At 39.8% G+C, this 12,076-nt stretch overlaps 1 protein-coding gene across 1 annotated transcript in view; it reads left to right on the top strand.

Annotated features, from left to right (window-relative positions):
* LOC115216618 (diphthine methyltransferase) overlaps positions 1 to 12,030 on the top strand; it is a 41,883-nt gene extending 29,853 nt beyond the window's left edge. Inside the window, exons 6-8 of the mRNA XM_029786099.2 lie at positions 4,497 to 4,562; positions 9,608 to 9,783; positions 11,819 to 12,030. Coding sequence (XP_029641959.1) covers positions 4,497 to 4,562; positions 9,608 to 9,783; positions 11,819 to 12,003 — 427 coding nt within the window. The 3' untranslated portion in view covers positions 12,004 to 12,030. The remainder of the gene's footprint in view (positions 1 to 4,496; positions 4,563 to 9,607; positions 9,784 to 11,818) is intronic.
* The last annotated feature ends 46 nt before the right edge of the window (positions 12,031 to 12,076 follow it).

The following is a 12,076-nucleotide window of genomic DNA, read 5'->3' as shown; positions in this document are numbered from 1 at the left end:
AGTTGAACACGCACAAACATACACATAAGCACACACATACATATGTATGTATGTGTGTGTCTATGATAAACACATATATATGAATGTATCTATATGTGTGTTGTATGTATGTGAGTATATGAGTTTTTGTGTATGAATATGTGTATGAGTGTGTATGAGTATGTGTGTGTGCGTATGTTTATGAATATCTGTGTGTGAGTGTGAGTATGTTTATGAATATCTGTGTGTGAGTATGTGTGTGAATATGTGTCTGTATATGTACATGCATTTATATATATATATATATATATATGTTATATATATCATCATTATTTTCAGTCTGCTTCCCACACTGGCACGGGTTGGGTCATTAGAGTTTGAATCATCATCAGCATTTAATGTTCACCATCCCTGCTGGCATAGGTCAGCCAGTTTGACAGGAGCCAGCCAGGTAGAAGATTACACCAAGCTACTGTGTCTGTTTTGGCCTGGTTTTTTTACAGCTGGATGCCTTTCCTGACACTGGCCACCCCACTGAGTGGACTGAGTGCTTTTATGTGGCACCAGCACAGGCGAGGTCAGTTTTGGCATGGTTTTTACAACTGAATGCCCTTCCAAATGCCAACCATTTCACAGTGTGGACTGAGTGCTTTTATGTGGCACCAGCACAGGGGAGGTCAGTTTTGGCATGGTTTTTACAACTGAATGCCCTTCCAAATGCCAACCATTTCACAGTGTGGACTGAGTGCTTTTATGTGGCACCAGCACAGGGGAGGTCAGTTTTGGCATGGTTTTTACAACTGAATGCCCTTCCAAATGCCAACCATTTCACAGTGTGGACTGGATGCTTTTTATGTGGCACCAGCACTGGCAAGATCACCAAGTAACGTGTAAAACAAAGTATTTTGAGAGGGGGTGATTGGAGGAGGTGATCTTGTGTCAGATGATGAAAGGTTCGAGTGTGACAGAAAGACAGAGAGGCAGAAACAGGTGTCTTGTTATAGAGGAGGTACATAGTTACATGGCCAGAGAGAGAGGTAACAAGAAAGAGATAAATAGAGGCAATTGCCAGGGCATGCCCTCAGGGTATGGAGGTTATAATATACTTGGCTAGGTTTTGTCAAGAGACATGGAAGTGAAGATTGTGGAGACTGGCGAGAACTTTGGTACAAAGAGCAGGTGGAGAAAGCAGTGATACAGTGAGCCGGGCAGTGAAGACAAGGATTAAGAGTGGGGGATAATCATAGTGTATGAAGATGAAATGTGAGCAAGTAAAAATGCAGTTTAGGAGAGGAGATGTGATTTAGTTTCTTGGGATAGGGTGTGTGAAAATTTTATTGCTATGTGTGGGTGGGACACAACACTTCTAGAACTCAGTTTTGCTGATGTGGGTGGGTCTTCTCTAGAACCTTATATCGCCAGATATCTCAGTCCATTATCATTTCCTCCTTGAACCTTAACACCCTGAGATCAGTCTTCACAACTTCATGCCATGTCTTCCTGGGTCTCCCTTTTCCACAGGTACCATCCACTTTCAATGACTGGCATTTCTTTATACAGCTGTCTTCATTCATATGCATCATATGTCCAAACCAAGGTAGTTTTCTCTCCTGCACACCACATTTAATTCCTCTTATGTCCAACTTTTCTCTCAATACAGTTGCACCTTGTTGTTTATGCACACGGATGTTGCACATCCAGCAGAGTATACTACCTTAATTTCTGTCTAGTCTCTGCATGTCCTCTGGATTCAGAGCCTATGTTTCACTACCCGGAGTGTAGCCGTTCATACACAAACATCATACAATCTACTTTTCTCTCTGAGAGAGAGTCCTTTTGTTGCCAAAAGAGGAGGTAGTAGTTCTCTGAACTTCCTCCATCTTATTCTTACTCTAGAAATAATGCTTTTGGAGCGTCTACCACCATTACTAATTTGGTCACCTAAGTAGCAGAAACTATGAGAGTGGGCTGAAAAGTTCATAGGCTGACTAAGAAGGAGTTATCATACAGTAATTAAACCTGACATGCATTCAATTCAACCTTAACTGATGCTAACTGCATTTTTTTCTTTCCACATAAACTCACACTGGATACAGAATTGAGAATTTGGAAAAGTGGTACTTGAGACATTTCATGAAAATGGATAAAATTTGGCACTGTGGTGTTATCAAATATCTGCAGAAAAAGGGGTTAGCCCTCAAGGACATTCATGCTGACATGGTTACTACCTTAGAGGTTGATGCTCCAGTTTTATTAACAGCACAAAAGTGGGAAGCTGTATTCAAGAGGGGTAGGGATGTACTGGGTGCATTTTATCATGGCACCAGCATTAGAGAGGTTGATTTGTCCTCAACAAAACCAAAGAGTTCACTTATCACAGTGTTATTTGAAAAAAAAAGGAGTGATGACCCAAGGTCCGGATGTTCTGCCACCCCAAAAAAGCTTTGACCATGTTCACTATATAGTGATGGATGACAAACATTTAAATGTTAATCAGATAGCTAATGCTGTAGGCATCTCCCATGAACGAGTTAAGAACATTCTGCATAATGAACTTGGCATGTCAAAAGTTTCCTCTTGGTGAGTGCCACGACTTTTGACGCCCGATCAAAAACACACCTGGCTGGTAATATCAGAAGCAAACTTAGCACTTTTTGAAGCAAATCCAGCCAGTTTTCTTGAATGTTTCCTCACCCAAGATGTATGTTGGGTTCACCAGTTTGAGCCAGAGACCAAATGGCAATCCATGCAGAGGAAACACCTGTCTTCTCCCCAACCAAAGAAGGCCACTGTGGTGTCATCAGCAGGGAAGGTGATGGGCTTCCATCTTCTGGGATGCAAAGGGCATTTTTTTCATTGTCTACTTTCAGAAAGGCCATACTATCAATGGAGAATACTATGCCAACTTGCTGAGGCAGCTGCGAAAGGCAATCAAGTCAAAATAGCCTGGAAAACTGACAAAGGGGGTCCTGCTTCACCAGGACAATGTTCTTGCACCCGAGTCTGTAGTTGCAATGGCTGCTGTGCATGACTGTGGCTTTGAACTGGTTGATCACCCTCCATATTCTCCTGATTTGCCACCATCTGACTATTTTCTGTTCCCCAACATGACAAAATACTTGGTCGGGAAGTAGAATCAGACCGATGATGAGGTCATATCTGACATTAAGGACTTTTTTGAGTGTTAGGATGAGCGCTTCTATACCACAAGAATTCAAGTACTGCAACACCAATTGAAGAAGTGTATGGACCGCAGGGAAGACTATGTTGAAAAATAAAACACATTTGGTCAAGTTTGATCATTGCATCGTGGTCAGCCTATGAACTTTTCAGCTCACCCTCATATCTGCTACTTAAAAGTTATTGCTCTCCTAGATAAGTCAGAAAACCACATCTTATTCATCTGTTTCAGTTTGAATTTAATTTCTCCAGCTGGATGCCCTTCCCAACGCCTACCACTTTACAGAATGTACTGGGTGCATTTTATCATGGCACCAGCATTAGAGAGGTTGATTTGTCCTCAGCAAAACCGAAGAGTTCACTTATCACAGTGTTATTTGAAAAAAAAAGGAGTAATGACTGTACCCTGTGTAGTTACAGGCTGCACTTTAGCAAGGCATGGCACCTGTTCAGCCACCCTGCCAGAGATATGGCTAAGTCATGGGACTGCAGCATGGGAGATTGGGTAGAGATAGTGGAAGAGCTCAACAAAGCCCATGGTGCTTCTTATATTGATGCTGAGCAGAGAAATCTTAGGTCAATGGTCACAATCACCAAGCTCGATGAAGAGAATAACTGCAATGTATCCATAGATGGATTATTGTGTCATCAACTAATATAAGATTCATTATGATTCAAGCTTCCAATTCAAATTCATAATAATGGAATTGGATGGTGGCAGAGAGTCATGGGAATTCGCAAAAGCAGCAAAAGGAGTAAAAATCTCCCCTCAATCACTAACCACTTTCCTGAGTGCGTTTTATCTTGGTGTGTTTTATCATGGTACCAGTACTAGAAAGGAGGTCATGCCCTCAACAAAATCTCATAGCTTTGAGAGTTTGATGATGTGAGTGTTTATTTTTAGAATGACATTGTAGGAGAGGTGTGAGAGGCTGGATCTGGCCAGTTTGAAAGTAAAACAGGAAGACTATTTAGGTCAGATAATTCTTTCAGCCATTAGACTGTGGCCACGCTGGGGTACTGCTTTGAAGGCTCTAGTCAAACAAATCAACCCAGTTGTCAAGTGATAGTGGTGGTGGTGATAAACACAAAGGCAAACACAAAAACACACACACACACTCACACTCACACACACTCACACACACACACACTCTCACACACACACACACACATGAACCCCAAACCACGTGATCACAAAGCAAACTTCTTAACCACGCTGCCACGCTTATGCCTATGAACACGAATGAAATACCAGTTATATGGACAATCCCTTCTGTATTTAATGAATGGATTAACAAACTAGCAGATTAACAGCTTAACTATTTTTTTCTTTACAGCCATTCAATGGGAGTATGCAGTATACAGAGCAACCCTAAGCTACCACATATCCTAGCTACAGGAAGGTATGTTTCACATGAAGTTCTTGTCTTAGTCACTCTCTGTTTCTATGGATGATGCCCAACTTTGCTGCTTTCCTTCTGCTTATCTCATTGATCAATTTACAGCTTTCTCTGTGCAGTGAACTTGCATCTGCTGCCTTGACTTGATCAATTATGCAGTCTAATTCCTCTTCCTCAATGGTGTGTTAGGCATTTTGAAGAGTGGTTTTGGTAGCTTGTAATTCCAGCCTGTGTTCTTTGTTAGGAATCTCTTGGTAGCAGTTAAATGCTCTTTGCACATTTTACCTGGATGTAACAACTCTTGCAGCGTGGAAGGTGTTTATAAGCCATTTAACAAACCGCTTTGAGACCGCGACCTGTTCAAGCGACGAAAATATTTTGACAAATTAAATTTAAATGTTGAAGTGAATCTAACGGTTTTTGTGTGTTTCTTAAATGGCTTATAAACACCTTCCATTCTGCAATTGTTTTTGTTCCAGCACACGATCTCAGATCAAGTCACTCGCTATGCAAGTACATCTCCGTAATAACTCTTGGTTCAGCTGATATTCTTTTCTTTGAACGGTGCTTCTTTGCTGGTATCATTTGTTCTTTCACTTCTCTGTTAGCTGTGATGAAGTGTTCGTATAGGCTGGTTATTGACTCCAAACCATTTTATGGTGCAACAAATCGGTTCTTTACTGTAACACTGTACATTTGCAGCAGATCCATATCCCTTTTCAAGATGTACCAGTTATATCTCTTTTTTTATTCTTTTACTTATTTCAGTCATTTGACTGCGGCCATGCTGTAGCACCACCTTTAATTGAGCAAATCGACCCCAGGAATTATTCTTTGTAAGCCTAGTACTTATTCTATTGGTCTCTTTTGCTGAACTGCTAAGTTATGGGAACATAAACACACCAGCATCGGTTGTCAAGCAATGTTGAGGGGGGCAAACACAGACACACAAACACACACGCATATATATATATATATACATATATATGACAGGCTTCTTTTAGTTTCCGTCTACCAAATCTACTCACAAGGCTTTGGTCGGCCCGAGGCTATAGTAGAATACACTTGCCCTAGGTGCCATGCAGTGGGACTGAATCCGGAACCATGGGGTTGGTAAGCAAGCTACTTACCACACAGCCACTCCTACGCCTATGCTTGCTTTTTTTTTTTCGGGGTCGATTAAATAAGTACCAGTTACACACTGGGGTCAATGTAATCGACTTAATCCATTTGTCTGTCCTTGTTTGTCCCCTCTGTGTTTTTAGCCCCTTGTGGGTAGTAAAGAAATAGGTATTTCGTCTGCCGCTACGTTCTGAGTTCAAATTCCGCCGAGGTCGACTTTGCCTTTCATCCTTTCGGGGTCGATTAAATAAGTACCAGTTATGCACTGGTGCCGCTATAATCGACTTAATCCGTTTGTCTGTCCTTGTTTGTCCCCTATGTGTTTTTAGCCCCTTGTGGGTAGTAAAAAAATAGGTATTTCGTCTGCCGCTATGTTCTGAGTTCAAATTCCACCGAGGTCGACTTTGCCTTTCATCCTTTCGGGGTCAATTAAATAAGTACCAGTTACACACTGGTGCCGCTATAATTGACTTAATCCGTTTGTCTGTCCTTGTTTGTCCCCTATGTGTTTTTAGCCCCTTGTGGGTAGTAAAGAAATAGGTATTGAATGAATTACATCAGCAAGATTGTTGTAGTGTTCTCCTGCATCTCATGAGCCTTCAAGGGTATAATGCACAGTGACTGTTGTAGCTGTGTTTCCACCAAAGTTTTCAGTCAAGATTCTTTTATTGGCAAGTGTGATGTTGCTGAGTGCTATTTTAGCATTCTTATGAAGGAAGATTACTACACTACTGCATGCTGCTCTGCTCTCATTCCTCCATGCTAAAGTTGTGATTAGCTGACATTTTTCCAACTGGGTGTACTCTTTCTCATCTTTGTACACCATTTTGTGTTCATCTACTGCTAGGATATCCATGTTGTAATTTCTGAGTAATTTTGCAAGTTCTAGTCTTTTATGCTCCAGTCGTCTGCTGTGTGTCTTTATTGTACTGATGTTTAGAGGTCTTTTGGCTTTCCTAGAAAATTGAAAACGAAGGACATTGCTTGTATGACTGATGCTCATTTATAGCTTCCACATGATGTCAAGACAAGGACACACACACACATGCACGCATGAATATATGACAGGCTTCTTTCAGTTTCCATCTATCAAATTTACTCAAGTCTTTGGTCATCCTGAGGCTATAGTAGAAGACATAACGTCCAAGGTGCTGTGATGTGGGACTGAACCGAAAACTGTGTGGTTGAGAAGAGACCTTCTTAACTACACAAACTTAAATAGTTGCTTGCCTTGTGAGTTCTCAATTATCAAGCAATAATTAGGAACAAATTAACTCATAAAGGAGACATCTGTTTGTATCAATGAATACCATAGAGACCGGTCTCATTGAGGACACTCCCATAGAGACTAGCACCACACAGGCAGTTCTATGCAGTTTAGTCCTATATAGAGAGCAGTCCCATACTGGGCAGTTCTATGCAGTATAGTATCATAGCTTTACCAAACCTCTCCAACTCATGTATGTTCTGTCCACTTAAGCTATATTCCTCAAACTGTTTCAAAATAGCCAAACTGTAAAGTATGTTACAGCCATTCTTCATAAAACATGTGATCTGATGATCTGAATGCAAATTTATGTGGGAAAATGAAAAAAACAGATTCCACCTGTATTTCTTTTATTTCTATTTTTGACTTTAATTGACGTCACCTTATGGTAAGGTGTTGCTGTTCAGATGTAGGTCGGACCTGATCTATCTATTGATTCAGATGGAGGGATCAAAATGAAAGTTTCTCCACCAAAGTTCTTTCTAACTCTGATCCTATTTTCACCTATTTTTATTTATGTGCTCTACAGAATATCTTTACGAGAATGCTTCTAGCTTTCATTTTTATCATTTTTATCTTTTTTTTTTTTGTTTGTTTTAATCATATTTTGATTTATTTCATTTACATTTTATGCCTAGTATTATTTCTATATGGGTGTATGCACAAATGAGAATCTGCAAGCTGGTGTTACTGCTTCCGTTGTCTGTGTGAACACACAATCTCCATAGATGAATATATGTGTGTGTGTGTGCTTCTACTTATATGTATGTGTGTGCTTACATGAGTGTGTGTATGTATATGTGTGTAAGCTTCTGTGTGCTTCCGCTATCTGTGTTTGTGTGTGTGTGTATGTGTGAGCTACTCTGTGTGTGTGCATGAGTGTGTGCGTGTAAGCTACTCTGTGTGTGTGCATGAGTGTGTGTGTGTTTGTGTGTAAGCTACTCTGTGTGTGTGTGTATGTAAGCTACTCTGTGTGTGTGTGTGTGTGTGTGTGTGCATGTGCATGTACACGTGAGTGCATGTAATTACTGTTGATGCTTAGTTTCTTCCTGCGGTCATTGACATCAGTACAGCGTCTCCCTTATTCCTATTAAATACTTCATTCCTTTCTCCCTTATTCCTATTATCTCCTCTCACTTTAATTGCCTCTTTCTTCTCCTTCTTGACCTAATTCTCTATTTCCCTTTTCAGTTTCTCTCTCTCTCTTAATTGTCTTCTTCCCTCCTCCCCTAATTCTTTCTTCCTCTCTCCCTCCCAACAAGATATCTTCCATAGATATACAAGCTTTTAACTCTACCATTATCGACTTCTAGATTGATGTATAAATTTCTGCTGTGATAACAATGTTCTCAATTATGTACTTTTCTGCAGAATATGTTTATAGATTTTTAACCAACATTTAAATATCTCCTATCTTATGAGTTCTCAATTAGGAAGCAATAATTATAAACAAATTAACTCATATGGTACAAACATCTGTTTGTACCATAGTGTAAATACCATAGAGACCAGTCTCATAGAGGGCAGCTTCATAGAGACCGGTACCATACAGGGTAGTTCTATACAGTTCAGTCCCATAGAAAGCATACCATATAGAGAGGAGTTGCATACTGGGCAGTTCTGTGCTGTAGAGTATCATAGTTTTGCCAATCTTTTCCAACTCATGTATGTTCTGTCCATTTAAGCAAGCTATATATAAAATATGAATAATGTATATGCAATATTTTCATTGATAGGGATTGTGGTCTCAACCAGACTATTTCAGACCTCTACTGGAATTTCATTTACCATTCAGTACCCTCTTTAATTCTACCATAAAGTCCAGGCAGGGTCATTGAAACATACATTTCTTAATGATCCTGCGAGCTTTGCTAGGGCTTCCCTGTACTGGACAAGTCAAAGTTAGAGGCCAGACTAATACAGACAACCCCTTCATAAAGATAAAAATGATTTTACATAGGACCAACTTTGCCTTTCACCCTTTTGTAGTTGATAAAGTGCTAGCAAGTTATGAGGTCAATGTTATTAACTAAATGCTGCACCTCAGGACTACCGTCTTCGTGCCTAAATTAGAATCAATTATTAGTGGTGGTAAGGTGGTAGAATCATTAGAACATCTGAAAAAATGCTTGTGGTATTGTTTTTGGTTCTTTATATTCTAAGTTCAAATTCTGCTAAAGTCAACATTATCTTTCAGCTGTTCATAATCAGTAAGAGTCAGTCAGGTATAAGGGTTGGTTACACTGACGATGATCCTTCTTCAATATTTGTGATTTTGTAAGGCAGTGAGCTGGCAGAATCATTAGTATGTCAGGCAAAATGCTTTAGTGGCATTTTGTCCATCTTTACATTTTGAGTTCAAATTCCATTCAGGTTAACTTTGCCTTTCATCCTTTCAGGGTCAATAAAATAAGTACCAGTTAAGCAGTGGGGTTGATGTAATTGACCTACACCCCACCCCTGGTATTGCTGGCTTTGTGCCAACATTTGAAAGCAATATTTGTGGTCTTGTATGAATGTCAGATATCATTAGTCCTTGTATTGTAATTTAACTGTAGCTTAGGGAGTGTTCATTATTACTCCATGTTTTGTGATTTAATCATAATTGAGGGAGTATTCATTAATCTTTCTCACATTTTCTCTCATAATGTATTTCTAGCTATGATGAACAATTGATGTTATGGGATACTCGCAGCATGAAGGCTCCACTTAGATCTAAATCCCTTGGTGGTGGAATCTGGAGAATCAAATGGCACCCTAGTTCTGGTAATTGTATTGCTACAGCAACAATGTATAATGGTTTCCACATTATTGACTGTGGATTTCATACCGCTGGTAAGATTAATAATTTCATACATCAAATAGTCTATTTGTCTATCTAATATAATGACCCCAACTGTTGATAGAAATCCTTGTCTGTCACAGATTTTGTTCATTATTGAATCTTCCTTTTTCTCTAATGGTTGGGATTCTTTTCTTTAACTCTTAAAGAGTTTGGTACTTGTTGTAAATAGCGTCAGTAGGCCTGCATAAACCCATGTGACAGCTCTATCTAGGAAAGCCTTCTCCTTATGCAATGCTTCATTTGGAAGATTGGGTCTAGATCTGACTTTGGTGGGATACTGATCAACTTGGGTTAATCAAAAGAACTTGATAGGGTTGGCTGTTGGTCCTAGCAGCTGTGCCACACATTGACTGATTTTAGTCCAGTGTTCAGGTGTTAGATCAGTACATTGTACAACATCATCCTGCTTATTGGTGGCACTATTCAAAATTATTTGGGTTTGCATGTGCAGTCTGTCGAATGTGTCCCTTTTCAGTCATTTCTGTAGATTTTGGCTCTTGAGCCACTAACTACTGAAGCTGGTGGTTTTGAGGGGCAACCTGCTTGAGCTGAAGTGAAAGTGAGCTATATTGTCATATATGAACAGCACCATTGTTAGTGTAGGACACATTTGAAATGAAGGTGATTGGCACCATACTGAAGTAACCCAGATAAGCAAGTCCATGCTGGCCAATGTTAGTGTCATCTGTTCTTGGAATTATGATATGATTAAGGTACTTAGGGTCTGATTCAGTCCAGAGTGAATTGAAACTGGGATAAGGTTAAGGGCAAGGTGACCAATCTTACCCAGAAATGGTCCAAGAGGAAGCTATCTGTAAAGGGTCAGAAGTGGTGAATGCATATATTACAAACATTGCATATTATCACTTGGCCATCATTACTTGCTCCAATTTGCATCTGGCCAAGCTGGAGTGTTTGCCCTTTCATTTTTTATAGAAGGATCATATTCCTCTGGTTAGAAGGTTTATCTGCTTCCCAAACCCTTTGCATGGCAGGCTCAGCAAGCTGTGGCTAATGATGTGCCTGCATGCACAGAAGCTGGGACATCTACAGAGATTCCTCTATGTTAAACAGGTGTGATTGCCATTCTTGAAGTCTGTTCTCCCACCTATTGTCTCTTTGATCATGTTAGAGTTGTATGTCAAGTAAAGACCAAGATTGGATGTTTGATATCTGGAATGTTGTCAGGTACTCACATTTGTCTATTAGTTACATAATGCAGTTGGTAGAACATCCACACTAGCATTCTATAAGGTTAATGGGCATATGTGAAGTCCATATAAGTAGCCTATTTGAGAGGACTTTTGATTTAGGGACTATAGACAACTGGAAATCCTTGGACTGATGTTCCTACAAGATGAGTAGAAGATATTGTCAATCTGGAATAAGCAGTCAAGAGTTGGACATGTCTCTCGGTTGGGCATCTTTGAAATAAGTTGACTTTACCATTCATCCTTTTGGGAGGTCGATAAAATAAGTACCAATTGAGCACTGGGATTGATGTAGTCAAATTTCAGGTCTTGTGCCTATTGTAGAAAGGACTATTATTATTATTATTATTATTATTATTATTGTGAAGTCGCATGGCTCAGTAGTTAGAGCATCGAGCTTATGATCCTGAATTGGGCTGCATGTTGTGTTCTTGAGCAAGACACTTTATTTCACGTTGCTCCAGTTCACTCAGCTGTAGAAATGAGTTGTGATGTCACAGGTGCCAAGCTGTATCGGCCCTTGCCTTTCCCTTGGATAACATTGGTGGCATGGAGAGGGGAAGCCGGTATGCATGGGTGACTACTGGTCTTCCATAAACAATCTTACCCGGACTTGTGCCTGGGAGGGTAACTAAGTGCAATCCCATGGTCAGTGTCATGACCGAAGGGGGTCTCAGACTCAGATTATTATTATTATTACTTTTCCTATTTTTTGATGCTTTATTATTTGGTAGAGTGTGTTGTCTTCTCTAGTTCTTTCACCAAGATCCTCTGTCAGCATTTATTCGTAAAAATTAACCTTTCTAAATTATAGATGCAGAAATGAACATTGTTGAACATTACTGCCATGAAGATATACTCGCCTATGGCATTGACTGGTTCCAGGGAGAAAGGCCAGTACCTCATGACTGTGATTCAGAAGTTTTAGCATCCTGTTCATTTTATGATTCTTCATTACAGCTTTGGCAGTGGCAGCATGATAATCAGCTTAAAAGTTAATCAAGTAATAAACCTTAATCTTTGTAATCAGATGTTATATGTATTATACATCGTATTGTATTTTGTGTGTGTG

This window comes from Octopus sinensis, linkage group LG10 (assembly GCF_006345805.1).
Source record: "Octopus sinensis linkage group LG10, ASM634580v1, whole genome shotgun sequence".
Lineage (NCBI taxonomy): Eukaryota > Metazoa > Mollusca > Cephalopoda > Octopoda > Octopodidae > Octopus > Octopus sinensis.
The sequence above is the reverse complement of the archived record's forward strand: the minus strand, read 5'-3'. Positions and strand labels throughout refer to the sequence as shown.